At 43.6% G+C, this 26,886-nt stretch overlaps 3 protein-coding genes across 7 annotated transcripts in view; 1 reads left to right on the top strand and 2 right to left on the bottom strand.

Moving 5' to 3' along the window:
• Nucleotides 1-12,681, bottom strand: part of LOC311011924 (potassium/sodium hyperpolarization-activated cyclic nucleotide-gated channel 2) — a gene marked incomplete at its 5' end in the record, with an annotated part of 33,851 nt that extends 21,170 nt beyond the window's left edge. For all 5 annotated transcript variants that reach the window (XM_084007135.1, XM_084007134.1, XM_084007138.1 and 2 more), the window contains 3 exons: nucleotides 6,635-6,796; nucleotides 8,803-9,226; nucleotides 11,486-12,681. In XM_084007135.1, coding sequence (XP_083863261.1) covers nucleotides 6,635-6,796; nucleotides 8,803-9,226; nucleotides 11,486-12,681 — 1,782 coding nt within the window. The remainder of the gene's footprint in view (nucleotides 1-6,634; nucleotides 6,797-8,802; nucleotides 9,227-11,485) is intronic.
• A 2,865-nt stretch (nucleotides 12,682-15,546) lies between these two features.
• On the bottom strand, nucleotides 15,547-20,264 carry rnf126 (ring finger protein 126). Its single transcript, XM_084007159.1, has 9 exons — nucleotides 20,138-20,264; nucleotides 18,566-18,624; nucleotides 18,403-18,463; nucleotides 18,078-18,316; nucleotides 17,608-17,676; nucleotides 17,446-17,515; nucleotides 16,965-17,058; nucleotides 16,629-16,744; nucleotides 15,547-16,098 (listed from the first exon to the last, which is right to left on the bottom strand). Exons 1-9 carry the CDS (start codon nucleotides 20,210-20,212, stop codon nucleotides 15,946-15,948), a joined length of 936 nt encoding a protein of 311 aa, XP_083863285.1. The 5' UTR covers nucleotides 20,213-20,264; the 3' UTR covers nucleotides 15,547-15,945.
• Nucleotides 20,265-20,977: 713 nt separating this feature from the next.
• sugp1 (SURP and G patch domain containing 1) lies at nucleotides 20,978-26,708 on the top strand. Its single transcript, XM_084007154.1, has 14 exons — nucleotides 20,978-21,130; nucleotides 21,834-22,002; nucleotides 22,211-22,314; nucleotides 22,466-22,714; nucleotides 22,864-22,987; nucleotides 23,076-23,176; nucleotides 23,806-23,929; nucleotides 24,022-24,350; nucleotides 24,469-24,575; nucleotides 24,710-24,887; nucleotides 24,979-25,085; nucleotides 25,586-25,731; nucleotides 25,952-26,081; nucleotides 26,199-26,708. The coding sequence occupies exons 1-14, from the start codon at nucleotides 21,112-21,114 to the stop codon at nucleotides 26,223-26,225; spliced, it is 1,914 nt and encodes a 637-aa protein (XP_083863280.1). The 5' UTR covers nucleotides 20,978-21,111; the 3' UTR covers nucleotides 26,226-26,708.
• The last annotated feature ends 178 nt before the right edge of the window (nucleotides 26,709-26,886 follow it).

Below are 26,886 nucleotides of genomic sequence, written 5' to 3'. Positions count from 1 at the left end.
ACATTAAAGGGCCACACAGATGAAGGACTTCTCCCTCACGAGCAGAGGAGAAAACCAAGGCTCCAAAAATAAATACAGCTCCACCAAGTGGGCTGAGGCTAAAAGTCGTATGTGAAAACAGAAAGAGAAACAGTGGAGTGAAACAGATTGAATAATAGATGAACGATGAGCACTTTGATTCTGAAATAGCACAGGCAAGAGGGAGGGAGAAAGAGACTCCATAGCCTCATAAGTCTCAACAGGCCTCCCCGGGGCTTTCAGTTTGGGAACTATCCGTTGCTTTGTTGGTAATCACCGTCTCCATTAGCTGCAGAGAGTCTGTTTGAAGTTGGCTGATAGGGCTTTAAATTTATCTTCCAGTGTCCTAAAATGCCTCTTTGTTTACCCTGGTGTGGCCTCGCTGTGCCGCAGAACTCGGGTCTCACATATACACTCAGTAAATTCACCTGCCAAACCGAATGACCCACCGTTTGTCTTGTGCCTTCCAGAAGTGAGGAAATGCACCGGCGTTGGGCTCAGGGTGTGTGCTGCCTTCAGTTAGTCACACCAGCTGCTCCGTGAGGCTTCACGGCTTTTTAACCAAAATGTGAAGTAGAAATAATAGTGATTCATCTTTAGCAGTCGCATAGATGTAGATTGAATAATTGGACAGAAGTTGAATTAAGCTCTTTGGTACGGATATCAGTTCATTGGGAGAAATGAAGTGCTGAGATATGTGCGTGGCGGACTTATAAAGATGACTTGGGTGAGGATGGTGTCAGAGAAACGATGACATCGTGGTGAGTGTTGGGTGAGGTAAAGAGATGTAAGAAATATAGGCCTGAAAATCAGTGTTTTCTTTCATTTTTTCTCCACGTTGCCACCTTAGTTGAGGGTGTTAGCATGCTAACACTTCCAGAATGAAGGGAACATCTATCCAATGGTTGTCAAGACATTTTACTCTGAAACACAAATGTCCAACTTGTGGTGGCACAAGAGGGAATGTCCGGGATCGCCAAAATCCAGAGGATTCATCCTTCCATCCCTAGAACAACGAATATCTGGACAAAGTTGTAGAGCAATCCATCGAGGAGTTGTTGAGATATTTTAGTCTGGATCAGAGTGGTGGACCAACCCACGGCAAAGCCATCCCTCGAGGTAAATATACAAAAAGGGAACGCTTGCCCTGTTTCCAGTCGCTGATGGTGCAGGGATGGAAGACATGAGAGAGACGGGGAAAAGGCAGATAATGGAAATTGGCGTTATATCAGACAGAATGGCCGATCACTATGTGTGTCCGACGGCTGATAAGCTGGACAAATATGAAAAGATAATCGACACACGTGTGACAAAGCTTCGCCCTGTCTCACACAGACACGCCAGGTTTAGTTTACAATGGCTTATCTGAGTTTATTGTACAGCAGCTCGGCCTTCTTCTGGTCGGCCTCAGAGAACGGTGCGAGGTGTTGTTTGGAAATGTGGAAGGCAAGGCTTCTTTTTGTCCCCCGACAGTTCCTTTTAAAGCCAAAAGAAAAATGGCACTCAGAAGTGTATCCATCAACAAGGCCGCTGTGGGATGACTGCCTGACCGCTGTGGACGGTTTCCGTTCGTTCATTTAAAGCCAGATTCATATTAATGGCGTCAGGAAAAATATGCTTATTAGCTTTCTTGCTAACATGTGAGGATGGTGGTTGCGTTAGCCAGCTTTGTTAGCTTAGCCAGACTGGAAGCAGAGGGAAACACATGTTGTTGCTTTTGCATTTGTGTAGAGATTCAAGAAACAAGATGTAACTTATTAATCAGTGAGATTTAGAGACGCTGATGTTTTTCCCCACTTTGAACCGAGCCAAGCTAGCAGTTTCCCTCTGCTTCCAGTCTTTAAGCTAAGCTAACCAACTGTAACTCTATAAACACACATGAGATACTGACTTTCTCATCTTACTATAGGAAAGAATATCAATAAGCACATTAAGCAAAATGTCAAACTATTATATGCAGATAACACAAACATTCAGCGTACAGTATAACTACTTACAATTACTGTCATCACTGTGATGTAGAAATGTAAATGTTTCTACTTGTGGTGAAAATCAATTGCAGCCTGCATCATAAGCCTCTAGTATCCTGTAGCACACTGTTCCCCACACAGGGACACAGGAAGTGGAAAGGGAAGTGTGGGACGGGAGGTGATTAGTGGAGACACCAGTGAGTCAAACAAAGACAGAGTGGAAGAGGACAGCCAGACGAGGACAAAGACACCTGGAAGGATCCCCTTGTCCTGGTAGCTCCTACAATAGCATAACCACATAGTAAAAATACAAGGAGAGAAGACGGATCGACTGAACTTCCGAGAACCAAAGACCGTGAAGGAGATGATCTGTTCCTGGACCAGCTTTGGGGTCATGGTTCGGCAACAGCGCCGCCTTGACCTGCTCGCTTCCAGTTCTGGTCGTCTTGGTCTGGATTCGGCCTGATTGGGCCAAGTCTCTGCACTCTCTAGGCTCCCCTGTTAGCCGCTCTGCTGTGAAATGATCATAAGTCGTGAATTGATTATCTAATTAATGGACATTTTACTTTACTAATGGGACTCTGATTTGAATTTCGACAGCATTTTTAATGTGATTTTGAATTTGGGTTCTATGGAAGATTTAATGAATTTTGGTTGTGAGTGACACATTGTTTGATGATTAACTTCTCCCTCTTGAATTGATAATTGATTTCAGTTATTGAAAAATGAAATGATATGAAGACAAATTGATGAATTCTGGTTTTCCAATTGTTTCCCTTTGTGGCTAGGCAGCAGCTATCCGGGTTATTATCTGTTTAATTATATAAGTACGTATTGACAGTGGTGAACTGTTCATCTGTCTGACGCCCACTTTAATTTTAAATCTGCGGGTTTTAAATTATGATAAACCTACGCTACAATCCAGCTCCAAAAAACATACTATCCCACAATTCTCACAACTCCATTCTAACAGGCTTTTAGTTCTGAGGAAGTAATCTCCCAGCCCAAGCCGAGATAACCCCTGTGACATTGTGAGGGGTTATTTGTCTTGATAAAGCTCCTCCAGAGTGACAGAAAACACAATATGATTGTTTTCAAAAGCTGAATAGTAATTCCCATGACTATAAAACTGACCTTTTTGTGCTAAATATGTTCCTCGTTATTTATGTTTTTACATATTTCCTGTGTGTTAAGTCTTTTTGGAATTCAGTCGCATTTGAAAAGGCTATAATTACTTGTAAGCCTTCATCTCTGTTGTTGTTGCACATGCTGGAATTTGAACATCTACTTTCTCATGAAGAAACTGTCTCACTAACATGCCATGATGATTTGATAGGTGGCAGGCAGCCATCAGGATGCCCCTTTCATGGTGACCATATGGAACCACGTTTGTACTTTATGCTGCTCTTGTCGTGGTTAAGTGCAGCGACTGTACTTTAGTAGGATGCTGTAGCGCTGCTGGTCCTCAGCACAATTACATTCTTCAGAACAAAAACACCTGAGTTCCCCTGGGACCGACATAATCACATCCTTTCCTCTCCTCCTCACCCAGGAAACCAACACCACCTCATTTCTAGTCCATCTGCAGAGGTTAGACAGCAGCTTTCACTTCCATGTTTACAGTATATGCTTCTACAGGCCTGGTGAGTCGTTCAAATCCAATTTGCAAGGTCCGGCAGCAGACCTGTAATACCATTTGGTCAAAATAGGTGCGGCGAGTAAATAAAGTGATTTAACACCATACGCAGTAATTACCGGCTTATCTTCTCAGAGGGAGCGGGCCGCTGTAGTGAAAAGCCCCCTCCTGCTGATGGCAGTGGGGGATAATAAGAAAGAGACGTCCGTGTGATGTGGATACAGTAAGGGATGGGTACACAGTTGTAATTACAGTGGAAACCGCACACCCAATGTCTGCCAGTTAGCACTGCTGTCACTATCATTACCTGGTAGCCTCCACTGAGGCAAACCGCACTCCAGCATGGAGATTAACTATGTGGCTGACGAGGCTGCGTAAAGCTAAGGCTAAATATAACGAAATGAAATGAATTGATGGAAGTTTGGGTGCGCTGCAAAAACAAGCTTGTTCCCTGCGGTATTACAAGTTTGACTGAATCCAATTACTGGTCGGTGGATGTCATCCAGAGTTAGAGTGTTCTCAGCGCCCTCCATGGGTCCTGCCTCCGGGCCCCACACCACCAGTCCACTGTAGGGTGCTGGGCTTGATGGATGGCCCGGCTGCAACACAATGGCTTATGTTACAAGTTGTCAGCCACTCAATGGGGGGGCGGTCTCAGGTGGCCCTTTTAGTTTGAGAGTGACGGCTCTCTGGAGACCGACTGTCTTTGATAATACAGAGAGCGAGCGCTATAACGGAGTCGGTGGCCTGTCACCTCAAAACGTCCTCATTCAGACACTTCGGCACGGCACACAGAACAAGCTCTGTCCTCTTGTGAGCCATGTACGTTTAGAAGCGTTTAGAAACGCAGAAATGTATGATCTTGAAGTTAAGGTTGTTTTGCTTGCAGCGCTTTACAGAGAAGGTCAGCAAGGTTTATGTATTTTTACACTACATAGATGAAATACAAGACTATATTAATAGTTGAGGGTAATAGCTGCATATCAGTTACATGATATTTATCATAATTGGTTTAATATATTCCTGATTCATCGTTTAATGTATAAAATGTCAAAGAATTGTGAAAAAAAACACAATTTGTCAGAGCTCAAGATGACGCCTTAAATTTCCATATTTTGTCCTGAAACATATTTCAGTTCATAATAATGTTAAACAGAGAAAAGCAGCAAATTAACACAGTAGAACAGCAGGAACTGGTGAATGTTTGGAATATGACAAACGATTAATCAAATTGAATTTCTGTCAATTATCAACTAATTGATTAACAGTTTCAGCTCTAATTACATCAACATATCTCTCAGCTTACTATCGGTACTTTTTTTGTATTTTGCTGATAGTATTACTTGTTATTTAGCTGTTTTTTTTAATTACATGATTAAATATCACATGAAAGCACTATTCATTTGACCAAAACTATCCCCACATTATTGATACTGAGATCCTGAGTCAATGTGGCAAAATATGGTCAATTTGGTGAATACAGCCCAGAACGTCCATGTCTGGACGCATAAGACAAAGACAACCGCCTTGCTTTTCCCCAACATGAAAGAAAGGACCTTCATGCATCGCCACATTAACTTGTTTTAACTGGAATTACCTTTGTTCAGTAATAAAAACGACAGCCACTGCTGCCATCCATGGAAATGCTTTGAATCTTGAATTTACAAGCAGTGGTGGCAGACCCCGTCTGGGAGCGGGACAGAATCTAAACCCCCATTTGGACCTGAGCCTCATGTCTGGGTTAGTGTGGTCTCCTCTCACTCAGTAAAAGGCTCACAGACAGGACCTATAAACAACCAGCTTTTATCTCTCTGACAGAGACACGGCAACAAAGAGCCCAGCTGTCGGGCCATACCCCCCATCTCTCTGTTTTCCCCTTTTATCTTTCCTGTCATCACCCCACCACGCTGAAGAGGAGGCACGGAGGGTTCTAGAGATGTGCTTAAATATGTCTGGCTTCTTCGTTGGGATCCCAGGGTTGTTGTGTCAGACACGCTGGCTGAACGCTACTGTAGACAGCTTTTTTGGGGGAATAAATACTGACTTTTCCTCCTGATTCAGTTCCAAATGAATTGCAACAATCATCACTTAGGATAATAATGGTTCCCTTAATAGTGCAGTGTGCTGTTTTCAAATTGGAGCATATCGATCCAAATGACAGTATATATTACTAGCGCCACTAACGTAGAGGCCCCTTGGTTTTTAGCCAGGAGAGGAGCATGGCTCTAGGGATGGAAATGTCAGCTCACCACTTTTAGTTCAGACTGAATACAATGAATGAATACCTTGACAACCGATGCATAGATTGTCATATTTTCATGATTCATGGTACCCAGAGGATGAAGCCTTCTGACTTTGATGTTCCCCTGACTTTTCATGTAGCGTCATCATCAGGTCACAATTTCATTGTCCAATCCTTTGGTTTCTAAGTGCAGGTAAAACAAATGACTAATGGTGTTTAGGTCGAAATAGGAAACGTTAGCACGCAACGAGTCAACGATGTGCTTAACATCAGCATATTAGCATTGTCACTGTGAGCCTGTTAGCATGCTGATGGTAGCATTTAGCACTACTGTGTTTAGGTACAGCTTCACAAAGCCCAGAGAGACGCCTTTTAAAGGAAGACAGACCTATTTGATTGTGTGGCAACAAAGATGAGTTAACCCATTTTCTGGTCTTTACATTGAATTAAAGGTACTGCACATGTACACACACACACACACACACACACACACACACACACACACACACACACACACAGAGAGACGAGGCTTTCCACCATCCTTAGAGCACCAGTGTTCCTGTTTTAGTAAAGACAAGAAAGAGTTTATCATGCTCACAAAACATTGATTGACATTCAGCCAATATTTTCTGACAGAGATCAGGAACAATCAATATTCCGTGACCAATGTTAGCTCTTTCCCAATCAACTAATAATAACAGATGCAAATCAAGTTCTGGAGTGATGAGTGCGACTTGGTATGCACAGAAATGCTCCCCCGTCACATACCTCCATCTTGTTGAGGGACACCCAGCAGTCTGAGGGGAAGTCCTGCAGCATGGGCACCAGGAACTGTAGGCAGCCATCCCAGTGACACAGCAGCAGCATCATACCAATCAGGTTAAAGATCCGCATCACCGCACTGGCCAAGTCATAGGTCATATGGAAGATCTGGAGCGAGAGGATAAGACACGGAGGAGAGTTCAAACTTGGACATATGGCGATAGAGAATATGTTAGATTGTGTACTCTGAATGAACTCTGTGAATATGCTTTTCTTATATATGTCACTCAAGCAAATTAATTCATATCCCGGTGACAGTGCACTGGCTTCCCACTCAGCTCCACAGCCTCCTTTGGATTATACCAAGTTTGATTAATGAGTAGGGGAGACAGGTTCCCATCAGTCTCACATCAAACACAGCAGGAGCAGGCAAGACATTTGTTACACAGGGACACATGACATCAATCAGCATCTCAAACATGCGCACAGAGTCCAGTCACACATAAAAAACACTCACGCAAGCCTGCAGGCACGCTGCTACACTAACAACACATGCAGACAGACACGCCAACACGTACACAAATCCAAACACACAGCGTGATGGACAGGGACCATCATGATCCTTAACAACTGATAGTCTATGTCGTCTCACGCATCAATCATTCTGAGTCACTTGACAGTCACACGACCAATCATCTATCACCTGACTGACTTTGAGAAACCACCCTTTGTTGGCGCTTAATGGCTGCAGTTAATACTCTTTAAACTGTAGGAAATACAAAACTTCCCATAGTGTAGGGAGGTCAGCTAAATGGGTAATTTCTTACTCAGTGCAGTGGAGGGGCAAGAGATACTCTGTGATGGGAGTGACGGGTTATGAGACTGGACATGAATCACATGTGCTGATCTTCCTAAATGCTGCTTTAACCTTTGTTGGGTTTTCACTGTCAGTGTTTATCAATCAGCAACTGACAAAATAGAGTAATTTGTGATATGGTTTTCACTGGGGACGGATGAGAGCAACTGTACTGTACACAGCATCGCTGTACTGGCTGATGGAGAGGTTCAGCACCACGGACAGCTCCGAGAAAGTTACAGGAAGCAGTTTAGGGTTGAGATTCTTGGCTTCTCATGATAAACTGTGACAGATGATGTCAAACAGATTGGGCTTTTTAAACTGGTCATTTCTATGTGTCAATGTCTCACTCTCCACCACATCTCTGCTCTCATTCTTCATGCATGCCAAGTATCACTTCCCATCATGCACCACTGTGTGTGTGGCGCATCGCATCATATCTTGAGAAATCCAATTATCCAAAGGTCAAGTTAGCACCCGAGCCCCACTGCGCTGCTCGCCACTGCAAAATGCCAACACTGGGCTGCCAATAGTGGCACGAACGAAAAGTCGGGTGATCTTGTGACATCAGTGGGCCGCCTGTCTCCCAGGCTGCTCTCCTTCATTTGAGGAAGGAGTCCGATTGAGAGGCTGGAGCAGGGCCCTGACGAAGTGCATGGCTTACAGAGTACATTAAAGCTGAGTGGCCAGAAAGGGCAGGACTGGGTTCTTGAGTTCAGTCTTCAGGGGAACAGCACCCATCTCCAAAGACTATCAATCTGGCCTCTGAGGAAATGCCAGCCTACCTAAACTCTTCGATCCCTTTAAATGAACAATTAGTGCCAGATAAAATCACAGTCAACCGCCCCCTACTGCTGAGTATTACCATCACCCTCTACCCCACCTGCTCTTCCTCTGGCACCGTAATTGATTAACTGTGTTTGCTCTGGTAATAGGCTGCTTATTAGGCTGCCTGATGCTGCCTGTGGGACTACCAGGTCAGACAGGGAGACAGAGGGGTAGAGGGTGGCTTGTGTGACAATAACAGTAATTAGAATGCAAAGTTTGTTATAGCTCAAACATCCTGCTGACATGATACATGTCTCACCAGGTGGCAGGTGAGAACATTAAAATCGAGCCTCCAGGCGGAGGAGAGCAGACCGCTTGGAGCAGGCAGATTGTTAGTTTGGTCATGAGCCAACATCAGCATATTGGAGGCAAATTAGTGACCTTTTATCACAGACTAGATTGGGTGTTTGTTCCTCTGTGGCTGAGTTGTGTGATTAGAGTTATTGTAATATTTACAGAGGGATAGTGATGAAACGTATGCCTTTCTTACCTCTTCCCATTGGTGAATGTAGCGTATTAATCTGGAGAGTCTCAACAGCCTCAGAAGACTCAAGATCTTGGTAAAACGGACAATCCTCAAGGCTCGAGCAGTCTTGTACACCTCCGAGTCGATCCCTTTCTCCACTATGAGGAATATGTAATCCACTGGGATGGAGGAGACAAAGTCCACTATGAACCACGTTTTTAAGTACTTCTTCTTGATGGTTTCAGGGTCCAAAATGATGTCCGAGTTGTCCTCAATGATGATCCCGGTGCGAAAGTTGAGCACCAGGTCCATGAGGAAGAAGGTGTCGGAGACCACGTTGAAGATGATCCAGGGAGTCGTGGTCTCTTCCTTGAAGAAGGTGATGCCCACAGGGATGATGATCAGGTTGCCCACCATAAACAGCAGCATTGTGAAATCCCAGTAGAACCTAGCAGGCGTGTGCATAGTTGTGGTAGTGTGTGTGCATGCATGTGTGTGTGTGTGTGTGTGTGTGTGTGTGTGTGTGTGTGTGTGTGTGTGTGCGTGTGTGTGCGTGTGTGTATTGAGTACAGGAGGGGGAAAAGACAAAAATAGAGTCAGACAAGAAAAGGGAGTTGCTGTGGAAAGCCATAGGCACAAGAGACTACTTAAGTCAAGATGGGAAAGCAGCAGCTACACTTTGCCTACCTGGACATGCAGAAAATAATGAGATGCTGAATTTACTTTTAAGATCCACATACTATAATAACTATAATAATAATAATAATAATAATAATAATAATAATAATAATAATAAGCATGCATTCTATATTCTTATAATGCAACTAAATTATGCTTGTGGCTGTTTTTTGTGCTATGGTAGGTAGTAGTTTTCTAGTCTATGGCTGTAGTGAATGTGCTCTCCAGGTTGCATTTTCAAGGTTCAAATGATGGAAGCAACTTGATTTCTAAACCCTTCTGTTTTGTCAACATTGGCTTGATTTATAAGTACAAGGAACTAAAATTGCGATGTATTTTGTCTTTTTTAATTCTAATTGAACCTCTTTCTGAACAAACTATTGTGAACCTTCAACAAGATCCAAGAAACTGCATAAAAAGTCTTGTCAAAACAAACCATAAATATTGAGCACAGCCATTGTGTTTAACGGGAGCTGTCCACTCCTCGTGGTGCTGAAGCCAAGCACACAATGGAGGGTCTTAATGAGACCACAAACCGAAGTAATTTACTGTAGCAGAAAAGTCGTGAAGTAATTAGCCAATAAAACCACGTTAAATGTGTGTGTGTTGAGCTGCTAAAGAGGGGCCCGCGGTCTCCAGGGCCACAAACCGACCATTAGCTTTGATCAGACTTGTCCTGTCATCGATGTTGCAGTACAAACGGTTACCATGAAGGCGTCTGCGTTGCTACTTAGTGCCAGTGCTGACGTGGCAGTTTCGTGAATGGGACAGACGGAGTAAAAGTATTGAGGTTCGAGCCCGTCAGAGGAAGCTCTGCAGGACAGGTGCAGCGCTGAGTCATTACACTGCGACTCACGCTACACGCTCTGACTCCTCCACCTCACGGTTTATAACGATCACCGCCCAGATGTTAGGAGCAACTTTAACGATGCATTAGTCAGCATAACAATCAGGCATATTCACATCGGGGGAGCTCGCATGGTCAACGTGTCGTCACATTATATCGCTGCTGAGGAAGACTGGCTTTATTAGTCTTCTGACTCGTTATGTGGCACAAATGGGCCAAACATGAATGGCGTTGTGAAAGGAGGGGGGGGGGGGGGCAACGCGCGAGCCGACTCCGAAATAAACGAGAGCTGTCCACTCCTTGTAGTGCTGAAGCCAAGAAGCTCGGCTGGAGAGGAAACCCCAGGTTTTATTAACCAAAGGGCAATTCAGATCCTGGGACTGAACATATAAATGTCGATTTAAAAAAAAAATAGGCTAATTCATCAAGCCCGAGTCACGAGGAGCCTTCTTACACGTAGATTCCTCGACATATTTCTAGGACTATTAGCTGCTGAATGTCCAGCTGTGGTTATCGGTGCTAAACGGAGCGCATCCGTCATTTTCAATGCAGGATCCCGGGAGTCGAACAGGCGGGTACGTCTCCAGTGAGCATGCTGGAGGTTTTCGCACACTTGGCTCAAGGTGACATTCCATTACTGAGTGCATCGCATATACACTCACATGCACACACACACACACACACACACACACAGCCCACATCCTGTCAGCACGACTCTTGTCGCAGAGGATAATCTATACTACAGCGAATATTAACCAGATCTTTGAAAAATAAGGGCATTTGAAATGAGCACGAATGAGCGCCCTTCTCTTTGTCGTATAAATGTGAGCGTGTTAGCAGGCCGGGCTCGTGGAGCCTCCCAGACATGCTACTGTACATGGAGACTGGAATAGGATTTGTTTACAACCTTGAGAGGACACTCTTTGCCCAAGTGGTTTTGCCTGACAACAGGTTGTTCGGGGGGGTTCGTGGCAGCACGTTGCAATGCATCGATTCAAATGTCTTGGCTTCAATCCTCAGGGATGCAATGAGAATTCAACAGCCTGTAGCCTTGAACAATAGCCATGCATGTGTCTCCTGGAGTCACAGTGGGTACTTACTTAAAGTAAGTTGCAGATGACAACGAGGACCCATACGGGCCCCTCAGGACAACGTGCAGCCAATGGCAGTCCCAGCTCTTACCTGAAATCGCTGTAAGGGTGTATAATCCAATTTCCAGCTGATTTGACCCTCTCCTGCTCTCTCTCCACTGCCTTTTGACTACCATACATGCGTAAGGAGAATTTGTTAACTCCCGGCTGCAGCATACTACTAAACTGCCGCTGCATGAAGGTGGTTTGGCCGTCCGGAGCCTCCGCATCCTCGGCGGGCACAATTGGCGGTCCATCCTCCGGCTTCTGGAAAGTGACAGAGTTTCTAGGCTGCTGGTTCTGAGTCTGAGTGGGGCCGTGCAGCGAGGACGAGGCTTTCCGGCTTGGTGCGTTGGAGAAGGACACCTTGGAGTCCTTTTTCTCGGGGCCACCGCCGGACACGGGGGTAGTACCGGGGTGGGCGCTCTCTCCTCCGTGGCCCCCGGCCAGGGACCCGCCTGGTGTGATCGAGCCGTCCATGCTGGCGCTGGTCGAGTTACAGGCTCCTCGCTTGGCGCTCCCTCCGTCCTCGGCCCTCCCCGACCCTCCTGTCTGCCTCTCCTGCTTGGAGATGATTGAGCGCAGGCTCCCGGTACCCGAGTCCCTCCTGCATTCTCCGTTTTTGTTGCATTTCATGCTGGAAATTGGAGCGACGCTTTTGCGACCATCACCTGCTGTCGCGTTCAAAACGTCTAGCGCGACCGCTGAAACCGACGCCTCCGCCCGAGATGCTCTGCTGGTGTCGCCGCGCTGGGCAGCATCGCCCGGACAGGGTGTCTGGCTCTCGGTAGCTCCGGAGGCAGCAGTGGGCCGTGGAGCGGCAGCAGCAGCGTCCTCTGCGTGCGTATGGCCGGGCTCCTTGTGTGAGTTTCTCCTGGAACCCGAGGACGAGGCTCCCCCTCCTGGCGTAAAGTTCTTCATCCTGATACTGCCGCCGCCTCCTCCTCCTCCTCCACCTCCGCCGCCGCTCCCCCCGGCTCGGCGCAACCGCGGATGCTGAAACTTGGACTCCTCTTCTCCGTCCTCCGTCTCGTCCATCACGACGTCGCTGGCCGCTCCGGGCTGCTTAGCGCTCGCTGCGCCGGGAGAACCGGAGTCCAGACAGTTCTGGCTGCTGTTGCTCCGTGTGCATCTGGACACGACCTTTGGTGCGCCGATGTGGCCGCGTCCACTGCCGCCCACCGCCTTCTTCTTCATGGTGGCAGCAGACGCCGGTGAAACCTCATCCCTGTCCATGACATTGAGCATATCAAATTTTGCCTCCAATTATCTTTGGAGAAAAACCAATCAGAGATAGGAGGGAGAGAAAGGGAGAGGGAGAGGAAGGAGAGGGGCAGAGGGAGGGGTGGACGTGACTTCTTTGCCAACTACTGGCTTTTACTTTCACTTGTCATTGTGTCAAAGAGGCTCGAGCTTAAATCTAAGTCTGCCTGCTGCCAAATAACCTAACATTAAGGATCGTAGGCTGCTGCTAATTCAGCTCAGGCTGCTTCCAGCGGAGGCCTCTCGGCCTGCAGCGTGATTCCCCTCCAGCTGCTTGTCTTATAACCACGCGGAAACAGATGCTTCATGATGTGTCAATCACGGCACACTGACATCAGAAGTTTAATTACCACGTGTTAACCAAAACCCAATGATGTCATATGTTTTAGAAGGTGCTTTCAATGACAACCTTCCTGAGCGGACGTTACCCATAGTTGGTGTTTAGCGCACCCTAGCGGTCACACTGCGTTGGCACAGGCGGTGGAAGACGAGCGTTTCAACGTTATGCGACTCTGACGCAACAGAAATGTCCAATTTTGAGGTCAGAGACAGGAACATTTTACACTTGGACCGTTCAGTTGAATGTTGGTGTCGTACGTGTCTTCACATAGGCGCCTTAATATCGGGTGATCCGCCCCTCCGGGGGAACACTGTCCCCTTCTTCTAACAGGGTACATTTCTGATTATTGTTAAATTAGAGGCAGTCCTAACCCTTTTGTACATTGAAAGTACACTATCCAAACAACCACACGACTCTTTGGTAGACTGTGTGTTCTTACTTTGTAGAAGAGCGAGTATGAGAAGCAACACAGAAGCCTTGAGGAGGATCAATTAGCCATTCACATCAGCTCCTGCATAATCCGCCTTGTAACAAGGGTCAACAGAACAGCAGATGTATTCATGTACACACTGACACATGCAGGTTCAGCATTGCTGGGGGACTATTTGCTCTGGGTTAAAGCAGCTGGTTCCATGATAGTGCAATAGTAATTATATTTATTTTAGCGTGTCTGTTTTACAAAATAGCCTGTTTGCCCTCCTACACTCCAGATATGAGCCATAATAAAGTAGTCACATGAGAAGAGATAAAGTAGCCTAGTTTATTTGTTGTACTTTTGGTCACGTGTGTGATGGATAACTCACCGGGTTAATTAAAAGCAAAACATAGCTAGATATTTGCACACCATCCTGCTGCATGATCAAATTCCAGTTAGTGTGGTGAACTTTCCTCCTACACATCTCTTACCTTTTGACATCAGTGCTGGGAAGCCAATGCACGTCATCTCTCTCCCCTCCCCTCCTCTCTCTCAGACAGCCTCCCTACACTCCATGAGACAGAACGCTGCAGCTGCACCAAGGTTCACTCTCATTTCCTGGTGGGGTGACGCAGCTGTGACGCTCTCAAACAAGGCAAGAGGCATCATTCACTGAAATGGCAATACAATTACAATAAGGGTTAACAAACTCCAGACAGGTAGGTAAATGGTGCTGGGGTGAACGACCCAGAAACATGTTACAGGAGCTTAAAGGGGCTGTATCCATTAACCAAAACGAAAAGAGCGTTAACCCATTAAGGGAAGATTAAGTGATGACCTTATTGGTGTGGAGCAAATGACACACACACACCCGGAAACAGGAAAAACTATTGACAGGAAAATTAGGCATTCACGGTTTTTACAACCAAATAAATCTGCATTTCTCAGCCAGTTTGTTCTGTCAAGGTCATGTGAATAAAACATTCAAACCAACCTGACAGCATTTTAGAGTAGAGGCGGCTGCAACATCTTTGTGCTTTCTTTTTCTGCTTAGCTCTGGATTAAGTGAAACTAAATGGAATGCAGCCATTATCAAAGCTATCAATTACACACATTAACTTGATTATTTTGTATTTTATATTTGTAATTTAGATCACTTTGTGACATCTGTACTCACTTTGACATCAAAAGGGTATTTTTTTCTGTTCAGTGTAAAACGCATTAAAATCTACTTTAATTCCATGTAGGGAAATAAAACATGAACACTTCCAAAGGGCACTGTATATTTTTGTTATTGGGAATAACATTACATTTATTCTAGGCTTCAAGACGTAAACAAGGCTAACTTTGAAATTTCCCAGGGTGAATTTGTGAAAACACGACATTAAAACAAAGTCTTGTCGAGGGAAAAGCAGGTCTTTGTTTGTACCATTGATTGATTGTACCATAAAAACCTCCAACAGCACAAGTAGGATAACATTTTGAAACTGTTATCAGCAAAAACGTCAAATGTGTTTGTTTTAGCACTTTATTGTGACTGTATGAAAAAAATCAGTAAATAAAATAATAAACACTCGTTTGGAGAAACACATTTGGCCAGTTTCATAGAGGTAAGATATTCCCATGTCTTTTTTTTTCTTTTGCATTGCTAAATGTGCGTCTTGGGCAAGGGGACAATAAATACGTAGGTTTGTGATATTTTTCAGTTGAGGAATATAATTTGTGTCCACGGTTGAGCTGTAGGGATATTCACCTTGTCAAAATGCACCAACTACACCGGATCAATCTCTAATAAAAACAAAAAACAAGTCCTAAAAGACTTATTCAATGCAAAATATGTGAAAAATCTTCTTTTTGTTCAGTAGTTTACTCAAATTCACATTCTCAACATCAGACAAAATTGTGTGCAAAATGTTAAAGAAAAGGTGCAAATAAATAAAAATCAGATGCATACACTCAGTTAGTTTCCTGTCCACAAGATTTTAGTTTGATCCACTAGCCGTTCAGGGGCTGATCGTTCAAAATGAATTCTCTATCTACACATTTATGGACTCTGCACCACCACAGGCTAGGTTTTTTTTTTTCTTCTTTTCTGTTTTTTTTTTTTAAAGAGCATTCTGTCTATTTATTATAAAAAGCCTTATGGCGAAACATGTCTCCATCAAAAAGCAGTTCACTCTGGCTCAAACTCTGCTCCAGTTCTGGTCACAATCCCACTTTTATTATTATTCACAGCCTTTTCTGGATCCTCTTTCAGCACCATCCAGTCCCACCTCCTAAATTACTCAGCAACAGCAGCAGCATGGGCTGAACCCAGTGTCCTGGTCAGCACAGGGGGAGGAATGACCACTTAAAATCTGCAACAGTTTCAGAGTTCAACTCAACACATATCGTCCCCTAGGACTGAGACAGGCTGCAGTCTCAGCTAGGAGCCGTTGGGTCTCGTTTGACATGTGAGGTTTTTCAGATGTGAGGTGTCGGTGGTGGTGGAAATCTATGAGTTTCTGGCAGCATTTTCATTGCTAGGTGAGCTGGGGGAGGAGGAGGAAGAGGACGAGGGAGAGAAATTGATTCCTGATAACCCTGGTGGGTCTGTGGCTGTGTTCTGTCCACTAAGACTCTTCCTGCACACAGGACATGTATCGTGCTGTGGGAAAGAGGGATAAATGAGACTTGTGTAAAAGTATTTTCAATACATTAACAAATTCACATCACTGGTTTGGATACAAATAAATATATCCAATTCTGCTACAGATGGAACATAAAAGAAGAGAAAAACACATCCTGCATCCAAGCTTAGCCTTTACTGATTTCCTTAAATGCATTATTGTGCGATATAGTAAAAAAACAGTAAAATATTGTAAACCAGAGATATGTCTGTTTGTTTCACCCAAAGGAGCGCTGCATTTCTTTTCCCTCACTGGCACGGTGAACACATTTAACTGAAACTGCCGTTTGTCGTGTTGCAGGTCACTTGCTCATACTACAGCACATTAAGAATAGCTTCAGAAGTTTTCCCGAAGCACAATGGGTTATAACAAACTAATTATCAGGGACAAACCTGGCTTTATACAACTATACAGCTCGATGCATCTGATACCAATCAAATATCATGATAAATGTCTGATATGAAGCTTGCAGATCTGTTCAGGACAGCCTTGATGGATATTAACATACCTGTTCAAGCCATGGTACTATACAGTCATTGTGAAACAAATGATTGCATGGCAGTTGTCTAACAATCTCCTCGGCGCTGTAATCTTCTTTGCACACAGGACACTCTAAACCGGCACCTGCACAAACAGAAAACATCATACTGTCTGTCCATGTGTGTGTGTACCGTATCTACCGAGAGAGGTGCATTTTGCCCTAAGCCACAGTGAAGGATGGCCTACTCGACTGATGTCCTCTGCATAATTGGACAGTGTCATATTAAACTGTGACAACAGGTCACAACAACAATAGGCAAGATGGTTCGAAAAATATATTACAAGCCGAGAGACACGGACTTACCCACATGTTCCTCTGTGATGGTAATGGTTGGTAAACTCTTAATCCTTTCTCTGTCTGCAGGAGGGGGACCCGTGTTTTCAAACTGGTTCAATAACTACAAGTGAAAACGATGACAACTTTTAGACATTCAATTCCAACATCTAGCTAAATGTGTCACATGTAAAGGATGAATTCTTCATAAAGTTTGAGTGCTATTTATTTAGTGCCAACAGAGCAGTATGCATATATACTCCATTCTAAAAAACAAAACAAAAGGACACTTATTTAAAATTAAGAAAATCACTCTCAGGACTTTGGATCTCATCACTGTTGTTATCAAATAAATTATACCATGCAAATATACTATGTATTATTAATTATGATATAATTAAATAGCACTGTTCCTAAGGCTCAATTGAAAAGGCTCTTGGGACCCTGTAACCGTCTAACTAATATGCCGTTATCTCTACTGTCATGTAATAAAGAATCACACGTTTTATACCTGTGTAATGATAGCATCAAGACCATTGGCACCCCATGCGTAGTCCATTGGGTTGGAATGTAACATACCCCTGCAATGCAAGACGGTAGTCAAAATATGCATCATGTTTCTTACTGATATGAAACAAGTAAACAAATATGCATCACAGTTTATTATACTCACCATGGGCCCATTCCAATATTTGGCATGGCTGTAGGTGCTATGATTCCATTTACTAGCTGTTGGATAATTCTGCATCCGGAAAAACATCACAAAAAAACAAGACAACACTTTTACTTGAATCAAACGGAGGAATTCAACTCGTCTTCTCATCCAACAAATGGGAAATGTCTGTACATATTAGTCGTTGTATGGTCACAATGCAAATGTAATACTTGATATATGCTATTCATAGGAATAGTGGCTCTTTGTAATTAAAATGGTAATATTGGATATTTTGTGTTTTATATTTTGAGATTGAGGTAATATGCTTATACTATGAAGCGTAACAGGTGAGTTTAGCTAAGCCACATGTCATGTGACATCATGTGACCATATTCTAAAACTGTAAATAATATATTGTTTTTTACTATACGTTGTTGTGTTTTGTACTTTAACACGTGAAGCACACTTTACTGCTGAAAATGTCTCACCCCTCTAATGTGGGTACTCCTTCATGGCGCGTACCCTGTCGTCTCGGAACGTGCCGACCCCGCGGTTGTCTCGCACTGTACCGTTGTCGTGATGCCATTTCCCTTTCTCTCCTGTTTTCTGTCTCCCGGTTGTCCTCTGAGGGTAGCCGTGTTCGAAGGTCAAAGTTCTCATCAAAAATCCCAAGGGCGAACGGACCGTAACCAGAGGGAAATGTGAACAAGTGTTGGTGATCCATGTTCTAGTAGAAAAGACAGAGGCGATGTCAACTCATCGTGCAGGGTGAAGAATATATCCTGAACCAGCTGATTTAACAATCACACTGACCTCAAAGGCTGGGCGGTTTTGATCAGTGGTGGAGGACGTGGATGCAGACCCATTTTCAGTACTGCATGAATACAGCAGTAGAGAACGTGAAAAACTGAGGCTCAAAAATGCACTTAAACATCTGATCAATCAAATTCATGAGACACAAAATAATCATCCATACCTTCTTTCCTCAGGCAGTTCTTCAATAAAACCAGAATCACAGCGTGGACAGGTGTAATCCTTCAATGAAAATATGGGAATATTTAGTATACACCATACTACACCCACATCAAATGAATGCACTCTAAAACAACAACATGGCAAAACATGCTACTCTAATGAGGTTGATATGAAGGTTTGGGGTGTTAGGACAGGTGGTGCACTCAAACCCACCACTTTAAACTATTTTTTTTTATCTTTTGCACAATAATGTACAGCTCTTCTGTCTCTATTTACCAATCATCCTTCACTTTATGTCTGTTTATATTGTATATACTTTATATTATAGTCACCGTTTGTTTGTTGTTATTGTCCTCAATGTATGCACCTTAGACACAAAGACATATTCCTCGTTGGTGTAAACTCCTTCTTGGCAATAAATGTTTCTGATTCAACTCTATGTGGTTTAAAAATGTAAACGTTGGGCCGACATGGTGAAATAAATCGTAAGCCCTTCCAATGAGTGAATATAATCGCCTGGGAGGGACGTTTCGCTGCCACGCAGGTAAGCAGCCGGCTGACTTGCAATAAAGTTGCTGTAACATTCAAGAAGCTTCCCATGAATGGCTGAAAACAGGCTGCTGTGACAGACAAGCGGGCTGCTACTACAACAGCAATATTGACTGACTGATGGTGTTTTCACACTTGGTTCCTTTCTGCCCTCCAAACAAACTCAGGTTATATTCAGTAAAAAGTAGTATGGGGGGGGGAAATACAAAGTTATCATGATTTGTTCAAATGTAAAAATGTACTCTGTGGTAAGAAAATGGCGATTAAATGTGTATGGATACATGATGTGTAGACATGAATCTGAAATGAATATTTTAGAGGGAATGAATGAGAAAGTGTTGTATGCGATATGTGACACGACCCTAAAGCGTCAGAAGAGTGAAGGACTGAGGCCACATCGGATCTGACGTGAACCAGAACTGAGTCCTCTTTCAAATTAACTGACATGTGAACCCAAAATAGGAGTCCGGTTTCGGTCCACTGTAAAAGGACTGAGTTTGGTTCCTTTATTGTGTATATATTCTGTGAAAACACCCTTGGACCAGCTGTGGATAGAAATCGTGAAAGTGTGACTTACTCTTTGCCGGATAACCACAATAAGCTAGCAGCTAGCCTCATCGAGGAGACATTTACATGAAGCGTTTTAATGTCAGCCGATGTAAAATCTTTAAACCAAAACAAAACGCGCCACACGCACCACGACAGAACCCGTGTATTCCCGTTAGCTAGCTCGCTGGCGTTAAACGGGGACCGGTCAGTCTGCCCGTTATCTGGCTGGTATTTATTAACGTCATAACGACGAGGCTGGTTTTCAAACGTCTAAACACACAAGAGCATAATGTGAGTGGACCCGCCGGAACTGAATTGCCACCACTGACCCGTTGCTGCTTGTGGGGGCTAGCTAACGTTCACGTTAGCTGAACAGCAGCAGTGGGTCGATGTGGCTCAGCACAAACACTCATAAACCACACAAACACCACGTATTATCCTTCAAGGGGGGCAAATACGTCCCTTCTGTCCTTACCGGTAAACGCGGACTGATCTCTGCTGAACACCGGTGACAAAAAAACCGGCAGGGCCGTGGGGGAGCTTCAGCCATTTCTGAGCAGCAGACGAGTTCGTACGACACGGACGGGTAGCGACGAGGGACAACAAAAACCAAAGACTACGCCAACGTGACGTTCAGCTTGAACTCAACACCAAGAAGAAGACTTCCGTTTGATTTATTTTCTTCAAATAAAAGTGTATAATAATACAAAGTATGAATTATACTCGTGAAGCTATTATGTTGACTAGAAGCAATATAATCCAAATTAAATATGTACAGTATATTTGCCATTGCTCTTCCATAGGATGTTAGTACTTTCACACTAAAAATAGACCCCAGCCTTCATTTTCAGATATTCATGGTGATAACTTGTCTCTGCTCCGATTCTTAGTACGGTGAGTAAGTGCAATTCAGTACATGATGTATTCACTTTGAGTAGTAAAAGATGATGATCAATGCAACACCCATGCAATTAATTACATTTTATTGGGAAGTATGTGCTGCACAGCTGTGTTTACAAAGCCTACACGATGACAGAATATTTCAAACGTCTCTCTAAATTGTTGAGTTCAATACAAAACCACTAAACATGTCAACAATATACCATAACCTCTCCAAAGACAACGGCTATCGGAGGGCTATGACCTCGATCGCATTGTACACGTGTACCGAGTATCATTTAGAAGTATTGTACCGAGTATTGCAGGGAAACTGTACAGTATGCAGTTTTATTTTCACAATGTTCGTTCGGGGCTGTCATCATAGAAAATACAGGAGGTCCTTTAGTTTAAAGATTACGCTTTTATTCTGGACAAACACAGACCGGAAGTGTTGTTCTCGTGTTTGCCGGGGGACTCGGCTCACAAACCAGCTATTACAGTAGCATCGAAAGGCCTTGTTGTGTTCCGTGAGCGTCGTTTTCGAAGCAGATTTCCCTTCCAGCCACAGCCATGGAGCACAGCGATGCAGGTACACGTTTACTGTGAATCTGACTGCGATGCTAACGCTAAATACGTAGCAACTGCTCGTAGTAAACCCGTAAGTTAGCCAGGTTAGCCGTTAGCTGTTATGTGAAGGAGCACTCGCTTGCTCTACAGCACAACGTCAGCTAGCTTTGGGGTAAGATAAACAGGGTCGGTTAGTTATCAAATAAGACAAGTTGCATTGAATGCACGTAACACAGCAGACCCCGAGTCTCTGTGCGTCTAACGGTAATATCCACGTTTAACTGAATGACGTGAATGACGCCTTTCCGCCTCTTTCTTATTAAAGCCTTTTAAAGTTTTGCTTTCTTTCGCGCTAGTCTGCAATGCAAAGTGAGGATATTACACATACATGTAACTGACCATGTGTATCTGACTGACTGAAGAAGTTGAACCCTCGTTTACCCCCTTGTATGCATCAATACAATAGAAAATAAACTCAAACATACATAAACAGTAGGCTTTTATTTCTCGTGTATCATAAAGGAACTAACGTTGCTGTACAACTTGATTGCAAACCCTGTGTTGTAGAATGACAACAAATAAACCTTCAACCTTCTTTGGGCCAGATTTCATAGTATACATATCAGAAATGTCCCTGTTACTTTTACTAACTGCCAGCTCCACAGCTGTATAACATGCTTATTATTGTGATATATTGCATTTTCCTTTTTTATTTCTTGTATTAGGGCGAGGAGGATGGAAGTCCAAGCCTATCCAGCCCCAGAAAAACAAGATGAACATGAATATTCTCCGTCAAGAGAAGCTGATAGCTCAGAAGAAGAAGGAGATTGAGGCCAGATTGGCAGAGCAAGCGAAAATGACTGTGCAAACCCCGAGCAAACCCCTGCCTCCAAGGTCTTGAAATACTTATGTAAACTCTAATGTGGCACAACATTAGACATCTCTCAACATATGGAAATCATTTTAGTTTTTAAGTACAGTGTAAATGTCTGAGAGGTGCTGCCAGTTGGTATTGTTATGTGTGTATGTTTTCTTTGGCACCAACATTGACCTTACATTCTAACAATATGTAAACCTATGTCATCCATTCTTATCCCAATAGTTATCCCTGTCTTCAAGGACCCTCCTCAAACAAGTTTGTAAATGACGGAAGCTTCTTACAGCAGTTCATAAGGATGCAGAAGGACAAACCCAACAATGGGTCTGGTTAGTACTTTAATCTGCACAGTTTTGACCAAAAGGTTACAGTTATTGTTTTTGTCATATCCTTATCACAAATCATGTGTTAATGTGATGTTGTATAGTGGATTTTTACAACAGAAATGCAAATACTAGCCCTAACCTTGTTGCTCTCTAGGTTCCACCAGTGATGACAAAGCTCCCACAACCTCCGTTTCATCACCAGGAGGAAATGCACTGCAGAAAAAGAGCATTCTTGTTGGCAAGCGGCCTGGCCTTGGAGTCAGTAGCATGCTTAGTCAGTTTAAGAACTACTCACACTCCAAGAAGAATCCTGTCCTCGGACAGAGGCCGAGCGTCTTTTGTTCTCCAGATGATGAAGACGATGAAGACGAGACTGATTACTCCAGATTCTTAGAGATGAAAGGTAATTCAAGGCCTGTGATTTTCAATGTATCTCTGGAAATCTACACGACTTGGATATTTAAGTGCATCTTCTGCATTCTCCAGTGCCTTGTGACTGGCATTTTGTTATAGGTGCCCTTTAGAGTAAATGTACTCATAGCCTGCTTAAAGTCTTTCCCCCAGAGGACTCAGACACCAGACTCATTATCCACAAGATGGCATCTTTTGTGGCGGAGGGAGGAGCTGAGCTGGAGAGAAAGGCCAAAGAGGACTACAAGGACAATCCTGTTTTCTCGTACGTTTGAAGGACAGCGTAGCTCATCCAGATGTTTTTACGGTATTTTCAAATGAACTTGATTACAGATGTTATCCTTGCCTTTCAGATTTTTATATGATAAGAGCAGCATGGAGTTTCTCTACTACAAAAACAGAGTTGCCATTTTGAGAAGGAATATGCAAAGATCTGAAAGTACATCAAATAATGGTAAGATTCCCTCTTCTCACATTACGTCTTTTGACTCCGTTTACTGTCCTTTCAGAAATACTGTATATGTCAATATAGCATAGGCAGTTTAATTACCAGTTATCACAGCATTGCTTCACAGGGGCATCCATGGAGATTATGATGCATTCTACTAGCCTTAATCACATGCATTCACATCAAAGTCAGTGCTTTTACTCTGAGCCCTGTTTTTGGATTGAACTTTGAAAGCTACAAATGGAATACTGTGCTTAGCCCATAAATTGTGGTGTGCACTATATCCACATTGCTCACCCGTATATTGTCCTAATTGAATTGTATTAAGAATGTAAAGATTGAGTACATTTTCTCGTCTTAAAGTGTGCACAGCATTATATATGCAGATACAATTTTCACATTGTAGGCATAGTGAATGTGGTGGCGACCCTCTTGGTTTGTACATGGTATTTATGTGTTACAGTGAAAGCCTCACATCTATACAGTTCCCCATTCACCACCCCTGTCCCCCTTGCTCCTCCTTCCTCTTCTTATCCCCTATTGGCTCTAGACTGGTGGTGTGTGAGTGCCAGTTGAGTACGGTACAGTAGTAGGGTGTGAATTGAGTCCCAGTGATACTGATAGGCTGCTTAAAGTCTCCCCCCCAGTGGACGCGGAAACCCAGCAGGTGGCTGAGAAGCTGGCCAGGTTTGTGGTGGAGGGTGGCCCCGAGGTGGAAGCCATCGCTGCTGAGCGAAACCGAGACAACCCTGCCTTCAGGTCAGACACCGTTTATGTGTCACCGTATGTGTGGTCTTTTCACTGTGTTTTAAGCCTGTTTTCACACAAAATATCTTCTGTCCCTCCCTCAGTTTTTTATATGACCCCCAAAGTCCAGCCCACCGGTTCTACAAAGAAAAAGTACGAGAGTATCGTGCTGCAGCATCCCAGAGCTCTTCATCTCCAGCAGCAGAAACGAGGACTGACCTTCAGCGACCAGCTGCCCCGCCAATATTAGGCATCCCTCCACCCCTGAACCCTGCTCCCCTACCCCACATTCAGGAGGCAGAAACTCCGCCTGTCAAACGAAAGAGAAAGAGTAGATGGGGCTCGGAAGATGACAAAGTCGAGTTGCCCATTCCTCCCATCATCGTTCCTCCAGAGATTAATGTTCCAGACCCCAACACACCATGTCTCACCGGTACATGAGCTTGCTTTTTACATGCTGTAAATATGTGTTTTGGAAACCACATTTTAATTTCCTATTTTTATAATAATTAATTTGTCGATTTGTAAATTTGTGGTAACATCCGTTTCAGCCCAGGAGCTCAGAGGTCTTGGTTACAAGAAAGGGAAGCCTCTCGGTCTGGTCGGCGTGACGGAACTATCTGAGGATCAGAAGAAACAACTCAAAGAACAGCAAGAGGTAAGAAAGTGCAACTAACTGTTTATGAGAGCTGCGTTTTTAATTGGACTAATCTCCACCCACCCACAACATATTTTCTTCACCATTTGTTTTTAATTTCATCTGTGTTTGTGTGACGTTTTCTCACCCCACAGATGCAAGAGATGTTTGACATGATCATGAAGCACAAGCGTGCGATGGCGGAGATGCAGGTGATGTGGGAGAAGGCCATGAGAGACCACCAACATGAATACGACAGTGATGAAGAAGTGGACCAGATGGCAGGCACTTGGGAACATCGTCTCCGAAAGATGGAAATGGAGAAGACCCGTGGTAAGTCTCCAACAGTAGCAGCTGGCAGTGCTTGATAATCAGTTTATACCATGGTAAAGTGTACAAAAACCACTTGTCTGTACTTTTCCAGAGTGGGCAGAATCGTTGACGGATATGGGTAAAGGGAAACATTTTATTGGTGACTTCCTGCCACCTGAGGAGCTGGACAAGTTCATGGAGACCTTCAAGGCACTTAAGGTTTGTCTCTGAATTAATTTGTTCTAATATAAGTATTTGTTTTATCTCTTCAGAGTACTTATGAAATTTGTGCTAGCTACTAGCATTAAATGTCTCCACAGGAAGGTCATACACAATTAAATAGGGCCAGGGTCAGTTGAAAAAGTCTGTAAACAGGATTGTAATCATCCATCCATGCCTCTGGTTTCAAGCTGCTTATCCAGGTCAGGGGCACTGGGGCAGCAGCCAGCAGAGCAACACAGACAGCCTTTTTGCCCGATTACAACAACAAATGAGAATAAAACCGAAAAGCCTTTCTGGTGATGACAGACTCGGATGACAGGCAGTGATCATTTTTTAAAATCAACTAAATAATAGAAGAGCTTGACTCACCTCTGCTAAACAAGTATTCAATAGTCGCCCCAGCCTCCTTTAGTTTTTGGTATTGGAGACGGTGATATGGTGCACCACCTCAGTTTGTATGGCATGAATGCTCAACTTTATCCTTCTTGACTTGACAGGAGGGCCGGGACCCAGACTACTCGGAATACAAAGAGTTTAAGTTGACGGTGGAGAACCTTGGTTTCCGAATGCTTATGAAGATGGGCTGGAAGGAAGGCGACGGCCTGGGCAGCGACGGACAGGGCATCAAGGCTCCCGTCAACAAGTGAGCATTCATCTTCTTCTTTTGAGCCGACATGTGCGGCACCAGGACCCTGGAACCAAAGCAGCTAAATGCAATTCAGCCAGCCAGTCATTCATTTAATTATTTACACCTGTGGTTTTTCTTACCATGACACGTTAAAAATATCTTCTGTGAAAAAGTAACACTAATATATTGTGGACATACATGAACAGAGAAACTGATTTTGAGTGTCTCTCTTTAGGGGAACTACCGCTATGAACGGGGCAGGGTTTGGAGTTGACCGTCCAGCTGAGCTCTCAAAAAATGACGATGAGTATGATGCTTTTAGAAAGAGGATGATGCTTGCTTACCGCTTCAGGCCAAACCCACTGGTAACTTCAGTTTCATATTGTTTGTTTTAACAAGATTCTGTTAATTTGCATTAAATGTCGTTGAAACGTTGTTCTTCATTTACTGTGGTGCTGATTCTTTTTTCTTTTTTTCCACAGAACAATCCACGGAGACCATATTACTGATGTAGAAGACTGTTTTTGTTTATACTTGTTCTTGTATATCTTGTACATCTCCATGTGGTTGTGAAATGGACAGTTTCAGACATTTTAAAATTTGAAGTGTGACAAGTAGAAAAATCTGTAGATCATCCAATATGTTTGAAGTTTTATTTGGGTTAAAAAAAAGCATCTGAAATGTTTTTTTAAAAATAATAGTTCACCTGTTTTGGACCATTTTAATTTAATACTGTAACAACTTCAAATATATAGACTTACATCACCTGACTTCCAGAATGATTTCACTCTTCCGTTTAGCATTTTGTTCCCTTTCAGAGCTCGACTAGACCTTACTTTACGAATGTTATAACACAGCTCTGTATTAGTGCACAATCTTCTGTAAAATCTTTACATTGGGTGATTTCCTTCACTGCGCTATAACTGATCTCTGATGCCTGTCGTTATATGCTTCAATGTTCACAATAAAAAAAAAGTCCACTTACTGAAATGTGGAGTTTCCGCAGATGTCTTTAATAGCTACCGTACTCATCTGTTTTTTAGCACTTAGTATTTATGAGCAATTAAGTAGGGGCTAGGATAAACTCACCTTTTAGTTTATGGAACACCTCTGTGCAGAAATCTATCACTCACGTTGATACCTGCCAGCAGTATTCATTTCTGTCTGGGC

This window comes from Eutrigla gurnardus (genome assembly GCF_963514095.1).
Source record: "Eutrigla gurnardus genome assembly, chromosome: 4".
In the NCBI taxonomy this organism is placed as follows: domain Eukaryota; kingdom Metazoa; phylum Chordata; class Actinopteri; order Perciformes; family Triglidae; genus Eutrigla; species Eutrigla gurnardus.
Note: the sequence above shows the minus strand (reverse complement) of the source record. Positions and strands in the feature narration are given on the sequence as shown.

Bases quoted from the DNA above. Each gene is read 5' to 3' on its own strand.
- rnf126 (XM_084007159.1), bottom strand. From the start codon at position 20,212: ATGGCTGAAGCTCCCCCACGGCCCTGCCGGTTTTTTTGTCACCGGTGT. The intron at 17,677-18,077 runs GTGAGACATTTT...TTCCGGATGCAG, and splicing joins GGAGTACCCACATTAGAGGG to AATTATCCAACAGCTAGTAA. The intron at 16,099-16,628 runs GTATGTTAATAT...TCTTTCCCACAG, and splicing joins TAGTACCATGGCTTGAACAG to CACGATACATGTCCTGTGTG.
- sugp1 (XM_084007154.1), top strand. The intron at 24,576-24,709 runs GTAAGAAAGTGC...CTCACCCCACAG, and splicing joins AACTCAAAGAACAGCAAGAG to ATGCAAGAGATGTTTGACAT. The intron at 24,888-24,978 runs GTAAGTCTCCAA...GTACTTTTCCAG, and splicing joins GGAAATGGAGAAGACCCGTG to AGTGGGCAGAATCGTTGACG.